Source organism: Poromitra crassiceps (assembly GCF_964638095.1).
Source record: "Poromitra crassiceps genome assembly, chromosome: 3".
NCBI classification, from domain to species: domain Eukaryota; kingdom Metazoa; phylum Chordata; class Actinopteri; order Beryciformes; family Melamphaidae; genus Poromitra; species Poromitra crassiceps.
Genome location: NC_139625.1, coordinates 22,716,886 through 22,724,619, shown reverse-complemented (window position 1 = coordinate 22,724,619; position 7,734 = coordinate 22,716,886). Strand labels below are relative to the sequence as shown.

The 7,734-nt window shown below is 43.8% G+C and overlaps 1 protein-coding gene across 1 annotated transcript in view; it reads right to left on the bottom strand.

Annotated features, from left to right (window-relative positions):
* Positions 1-256: 256 nt before the first annotated feature.
* LOC310774152 (R3H domain-containing protein 1-like) overlaps positions 257-7,734 on the bottom strand; it is a 47,531-nt gene continuing 40,053 nt past the window's right edge. The window contains exons 22-26 of the mRNA XM_083634228.1: positions 6,050-6,234; positions 5,387-5,528; positions 4,666-4,760; positions 3,354-3,438; positions 257-550 (exon numbers count right to left, since the gene is read on the bottom strand). Coding sequence (XP_083490354.1) covers positions 339-550; positions 3,354-3,438; positions 4,666-4,760; positions 5,387-5,528; positions 6,050-6,234 — 719 coding nt within the window. The 3' untranslated portion in view covers positions 257-338. The remainder of the gene's footprint in view (positions 551-3,353; positions 3,439-4,665; positions 4,761-5,386; positions 5,529-6,049; positions 6,235-7,734) is intronic.

Genomic DNA, 7,734 nt, shown 5'->3' with positions numbered 1-7,734 from the left:
TTCCCTCATTTAACAGCAAACTAGATTTTTAGAATAGGAGGCTCTAGCTGATGGGTAAGTTAATGTAGCTGGCAGAGTAGACGTGAGTAGAAATTACCAGCCAGACACATTTGAGCAACATTTGGCTGGAGGGTGGCGTTCAATTCCCACCCTGCAGAGCCATATTGGATAAAAAAAAAAAAAAAAAAAAAAATCAAACACACTTCAAGCTCTTCAAACATTTGAGACAGTTTTCAGATATGGACAGAGTCTGGGACGGCTCCAGGTCGAGGCAGCGGAGGCAGGCGTGGGGGTTGTGTGCGTTCGTTGTGGTTTTTTCCGGCGCTCCGGAGAAACGACTAAAAGCTGAACTTGTCCGAGTCGCACAGCTCGTCTTTGTGTCTGTCGCTAGTCCGGAGTGTGTAGGCGGCGAGGGGGCCGCCCTGGTGGTGGGGCGGGCCGGTGAATCCGGAGGGGAACACGGCCAGGATGGTGTAGGATGAGGCGGGGCCGCCGGGCATGTGGCACAGCCATGGCGGCACGTCAGTCACCTCGGGGGTCTGACCGCTCACTGCACACACACACACACACACACACACACACACACACACGTTGTCTCAAGAACTGCGAGGTCAGGGGATGTAGACAGTAGACGGTGAAGATGTCACATTTTATTCATAAGACCTTTGGTATTTTCTACTTTGCTTCATTTTGTCCGATGTAACCGAAGACATTTTGCTTTGATCTTGGGGCTCTAAGGCGAGGGCAGGAGGGGTTGGCTGGGAGGGATGTTTGTTGAAGAAAAAATAAATATGGAAGGACAGTTGGAGCTTTAAGTGTACATTGTGTTGTCTACATCTGTCCTAAAAAAAAATTAATAAAAAAAGATCACCTCTGAACTTGTGGTATTACACGGCCCTCAGTGGGCTTATATTATTTCCTGAGAGGTTGACATTTGAGACAAACAATGCTTCCACCCGGCGCCGGCGATATGAGGAGGGAGCGGTAAACTTTGCACCAACCAGGGTTCCCACACCTTCTTAAACATCAAATTCAAGGACTTTTCAAGGACTTTCCAGGCCCAATTGCATAAAATCCAAGGACCCAACATGGCATAGTTTGAGTCACGGATCATGTGGAATTACTGTTATGACACTGAGAATTTGAATAATGAGAATTAGCAGGCTTTACAGGAGCTCACAGATAACAATGAAAAATGGAGAGAGGATTGAATGTGTGAACACTTCCCAACTGTGCTGTGTTACAGTGATGGGAACATTCTATTTGTGCACAAAATATATGAATTCAAGCACTTTCAGTCAATTCTATTTATTTAATAATTATTTATTTTGTCTATTTCAAAAACCTTCATGTCCCCCCCCAAAAAATTCACAAACGGATACAAGGACCCGTGGGAACCCTAGGGATATCAGCCTAGTCCTTCCTCGTACTGGTGCGACAGTTGACAAGGGGGAAAAAAAGGTGCAACAAACACATTTGAATTAATCAGCACATTTATAATAGCGCGGGGGCTGCAGGTTCCACTGCCAGGTGTGAATTCTGCCCCGTCTGTAAATTATTCTGCTTACATTCATAAACAGCCATGTTCCCGCCGCTGTGGAGCACAGCAAGCACATTCTGACACAATACAAACCTGATGTTGCTTCAGGAAATCTGCTAAATAGGCGACGCGGCGATTGGGTTTTTATCCTTCGGAAAATCTACGGCACACGTTTCCCTTTCTGATTCAGATCAGATTAGATTAATCCCACACCGGGGAAATTCAGTTGTTACTGCAGCAGAGTCAAAAGTAGAGAATAAGAATTCATTTACGAATAAATCAAAATGAATGAATTAATTCGCATCTGCTTAGGGAAAATTAAACCTGACATTTCACTCAAGACGTGAGTGAGGCGGGCGGCGGGAACTGTTCACATATAAGTAAGATGGACATTATCTCTTGGAGGTCAAATCTCTGATCAACTGAGGCAGTCTTCCTGTCGGTTTTGGATTATGGGGACGCAATTTCTAGAAATGCTGCTACCTTCCATTCTTAAAGCCCTGGACACGGTCTATCATTCTGCCATCAGATGTATTACCAGCGATAGCTATGGTACTCACCGTTGTATCTTGTATGATAAGTTGGGCTGGCCTTCTCTGGCAGTTAGGTGAAAAACCACTGGTATTTGTATATTTATAATAGGGGTGGGGGAAAAAAAATCGATTCACCTAAGTATCGCGATTTTTAATGTCACGATTTTTTGGATCGATCTTTTATTCCAGAATCGATAATCGCAAAAAAAAAAAAAAAAAAAAAAAAAAATTGGTGCTTGCAGTCAGGCCACTCACTGAACAGCAGGCCAGGCGCCGCCTACTGGTTTACTAGTGGTTTTATTACTTTATTAGTTAGTCTGAAGTAATAATTACACTTCAGGGTTAAAGTGGGTGCATCTCATTGTAAAATTGGACTTCAAACGGCCCAAATCTGGCTTCAAACGGCCCAAATTTCACGCGCGTTGGCCCATATCGGCCTGGCCTGCTTGGTATCTAATGCCCGGCCTGAATTATGATCCCAGTCCGCCCCTGTTTTTAACTATATCGCCCAGCCCTACTCATGATATATAATATACAGTCTCTAGTGTATGATTCAACTTTTCCCATGTTCTAATCTAGTGTAAAAAAGCAAACAAACTGAAAAAATAAAAGAAAAAAATAAACAAAAATCGCAATAAATCGTAATATCGAATCGCAATAATCGTAGAATCGCAATACTTAAGAATCGCAATATAAATCGAATCGGCACCCAAGAATCGTGATAGTATCGAATCGGGAGATAAGTGAATCGCCACAGCCCTAATTTATAAAGCCCTGTTTGGAAAGCTACCACCTTACATCTGAGTGATGCTGGACTGGAACTCTGGACCCTATTTAACTGGCTCAAATAACTGGCTTATGCTTGAGGTCCCCTGAGCACAGACTGAATTAAGAAAGTCAGCATTTTCTTGCACTACACTCCTGGAATGAACTTCAACACCAGCTAAAAATCAATACTCTACTAACTTACGGACAATTTAAAATCATGTTCACAAACCGCTCTCTGCCTCAATGTGTAAGTGTTGTAACTGATTTTTATCTGTGCTTTGTTCCATTTATTCCTTCTTAATTTGTCTGTGACTCACCATCATTGTAAATGAGGGCGACCACAATGGTTCTTCGAGTTTAAATAAAGGCTTGAAGTGAAATGAAATGATGGTCGTTAACGACATCTCTTGGAGGTCAAATCTCTGATGAACTTCAAATTACGGTCGTTAACGTGACTGATATTCCAGAGAGATCGGACTAAAACACAACTCTCCCTCTGGACTTCCTATTACCTGCTTCACCTACACTGAGATCTGTAGACAGGGCCTTCCTGCTGGACTTCCTCACGGGAGCGCTGCGCCAAATCCCCAGCGGAGCCTGAGGAGGAAGAGGACCGGTTAGTCACAGAAGATGCTTTGCAGCCCGAAATGGAACACATTTTATGATAAAAAAAGATAGTTCTGATTGGAAGGCTCAATCTGGAGCTGACATGTTGGTTTTGGACATAGGGTTTTGGATTTTTCTTCGCATCTGCAGGCAGCCAATCAGAGCAGCGCCTCATTATCATGGCAGCCCTGCCCACTCAGAGCACCGCATAGTTAATGAGGGGAGTAACAGAGGATGGAGAGGCCCCATAGAGCTTGGACTTTTGATTTATTTATTTTTGTAGCAGAATTCATTACCTTATTTTAAAGACCACTGAGAAATGTTTTAAACCATTAAAAAGGGCATAATATGGGACCTTTAAGACTTTTTAAGTGCTCACTGGAATTGAATTTTAGACTAAAAACAAAAATGAAGACGAATTCAAGTTGGGAAACTATAAATGGGCTGAATAAGAAAAAGGACAGCAGCAGATTAAATGTTAAGGGGCAGGAAGTCCAACTGTGTTTAGTAAAGCAGACAGGATGCAGAATGTGCTATTAACCTGGTTCTGTATTAATCTAAGAGAGAGGACTTTCTCAGACTTTTCAGGGATATGTGCGTTCGCTGATATTTAGACATTAAGCCGCCACTCCATACTGGTGCTTATGTGTCACTTGGCAAAGATTATTCTTTAGCTATTTACCATCTGAAAAAACTGTCAAAAGAGTCCTTTGTTGTTGTTGTTTTTTAAATAAGACCACATAAGCTTGAAGTAACATGATCATGACTATGTGGATAAGTCATAATAAATAAATAAATAAAGTTAGATAGAACATTATAATTCCACAAAATGATGATGATGACCAAAAAAGTTACAATTTATTGAACATTTGCATTCATTTTTATTATAATACAATGGTTTGTTAATGCTGTTTTATTAAAGCGATAAGCCAGTTGAGGCGGCGATTTACAGGGATTTTAGATCAGCCTAGACGGCTTTACTCTTAGCTCTCAGCTGTTCTAAAACCACGGCTAGTGGGCTATTTCCAAATTCCAGTCTAGTGTGTTTAGCAGACTGAGTGGGAAATGCATGATGCTAGAGTGTGTGTGTGTGTGTGTGTGTGTGTGTGTGAGTGAGAGAGAGAGTGTGTGTGAGAGAGAGAGTGTGTGAGAGAGAGAGAGAGAGAGAGAGAGAGAGAGTGTGTGTGTGTGTGTGTGTGTGTGTGCGCGAGACGAGACCTGTTTGGCCACCATGTGGGCAGTGTGGATCATGGGAGGTCTGATGGAGGGTTTGTAGTGAAGAGGCTGGCCCAGTAGAGAGTAGTGCGCTTCACCTACAAAAACATGCAGATAGTAACAAACCGCATCAGCCCAAATCCCAAACATCCACTGCGCTGTGTGAGCTGCACAACCTGGATACAAATCGCCATCTTTTTCTCCTTCTACAGAACAACAGCGCCGCCTGCTATTGGTTCCCTGATCGGCGAGCTGCACGATCATTGGACAGGTTTTTTTAAACTCTAAATCGGACCATCATTTACAAAATGAACATCAGGCTGTATTGAAGAACACTTGAAACTGGCGATTGAGACCATCAACTCATTAGGAAAGTGTTTACTGAGGTCATAAATCAAGTGACAAGTAGGGTCATTTTCCCAATGACTTCTATACAATTAGACTTCTCTTTTCAGCCATAGTTTGCATAAACAGGTGAGTTATATAAAAATTCACACCCCGATAAAGTTGTCATGAATAGTGAAATTAGCTATAGAGACCAAAACCAGGCTGGAAACATGTTTATTTCTGCTGTAAAGTTGGACATTATATGGGGATTTAGTCGTTTTTGCAGCCAGCCTCAAGTGGCCATTCGAGGAACTGCACTTTTAGATACTTCCACATTGGCTTTCATTTTTTCAGAATGGTAGGTTGGAGCTGTGTGAGCTGCGGCTGGGTACCCCACCTTGTCCACTGTGGCAGAATGCGGTAGGGAGCTGCTGCTGGTACAGGTGGGGGTGGGGGGCCATGATGGCCTGCGGCAGGCCCTTGACCCTGGGATGGAGGCCTGGCGACGGACACGGCGCCGGGGAGGAGGACCGGCTGCTCTACGCACAACACACACAAGGCGGAGGTAGGGGCGAGGCGACGGAGGGAGAACACACACACACACACAAAAACAAAAGCCACATTGGGTATTTCTTTTGCAAAGTCCTTCTGTTGTTGGGAGTTGTCGCTTCATTGTGCCGTCACATCACCATTAGTCCCCCTAATGTAGCAGCACAGCCTAATGCAGGAGCGTGTTCTCCTCGTTTTCAGGCTACATTGAATTCATTTGTGGAGTCTGTCTGGTCAATGCGCCATTTGGGACAGGTGAGTCTCAGACAACAACGCTAAAATTGTTTTTCAAATACTTTCCGGTAATTGTCGACACTTTCTGGCATTCATTGTATTGTCCTACAGTGTGTGGCAAAGTCCACCCATGAGCTATTAGAAGCCAATTTGACCAATCTATCCCCCCCCCCCCTCATTTCTGCTGTCATGTTTTACCATTGAAACCATAGGATAACCTCAAAATGCATGGTTTTTCAAGGAGAACGCCCTGGCTGGCACAGACAGCGTTTTGTACCTGTGAGTTGTCTGGAGGGGCCGGCATGTCGGGGGGCCTGCGGCTGCGCTGGTGATCCAGGCCGGGGTGCTTGTGGCCGGGCTGTTTCCGCTGGCAGGGCGAGGAGGCCCGGGGCTGATGGCAGGGGGGTCCGCTCATCTGCAGCATCACCATCCCGCCGCCGCCCGGGGCCGGGGTCAGCAAGCCTGCGCTCACACAGAGCAGATAGCCGTGTGTCGCAAAATGCTAATTTGGGGATTTCTTGCTGGTTTTCTTATAGACACAAATGCAGGTCAGGCAGTTCAGTCCTCTAACGTCTAACCAATCCCCAAACTTCGCTTCTGAAAGATGAGGGCAACGCGGAAGTAACAAAAACTGCAGTTCTTCGAATGGCCACTTGAGGCTGGCTGCAAAAGGGACTCATTCCCATTTCACCCCCATATTAAAATGCCCGACTTTACAGGGGGAATAAAGGCGTTTACAGCCTGGTAAAAAAAGAAAAAGAAAAGAAAAATAGGTTTTGGTCTCTATAGCTAATTTCACCTTTCATAACAACTGCATGGGGGGTGTATTTTTATATAATTCACCCATGTATACAGTCTATGGCTGCAAAGTCAGATTCTATAGAAGTGAATAGAAAAATTACCCTATTTCTTACTTGATTTATTACCTCAGTAAACACTTTCGTAATGAGTGTATTGTCTCAAACACTAGTTTAACGTCTTCTAGAACATAGCATGATGTTCATTTTGTAAATTATGGTCCCATTTAGAGTAAAATAGACGATAAAGCGGACGGTTTTGGCCCGTGATTGACAGGTCACCTGTCCAGTGATTGTGCAGCTCGCCGATCACAGACCAATAGCAGGTGGCGCTGCCAAATATGGTCCTTTCTGTCTCCAAGAAAACCAATGCAAAACTAAAGGCTTCAAATCGGGAGTCCAGAAACCAGCGGGTGACATCATGGTGGGCTACGTCCATATGTGTATACAGTCTATGGCTATGCCCTACACCTACATGCTACAAACTACATTACAGTTTCATATTTTTCTACAAATCATGCCTGAGCTTTATTGCAGCTACATGGTGCTAGTCTATCAAAGTATCTTAGCTGTCATTGATTGTGTTGCATAGTGGTTTTCTGTACTGTTGACAAATTGTGATATTGTAAGTCGCTTTGGACAAAAGCGTCTGCTAAATGACGTAATGTAATGTAATATTGAGCATCTAATTAATAAAATGACTTACAAGTGGTGTTATTATGACAATTGAAGTCACAATTAATCTTTTACTGCGATTTTGACTGCCATCTGGCAACTCCCATCATCCTCTTCGTGTAGGAAAATGAGGAAGAACACGTTCGGTCTGAAGACAACCCGTCCCCTCTACGAACTCCTTAACATGGCCAATAAGTCTCATACATTCAAATCTAATTAACTGATGTGGACATAAAGCTCACATTAGATGCTCCCCAGAGTGGAAGTCATATCACAAACTTTGCACAGCCGACACCGTAGTTGTTGATTTATGAATTTATAAGTGGGTGGGTAATAACAGTTGCAAGGACAATGGCTATTGGAACTTAATCTGCAGATTATTTCTGGCCCCAACCTAGCCAATTAAAAGTGTTTACCGACGACGCTGTAGGTAAGGCCCTCGCCAGCCCTTCATCTGACCTCATTACAGACTAACTGGAAATGATGGCTC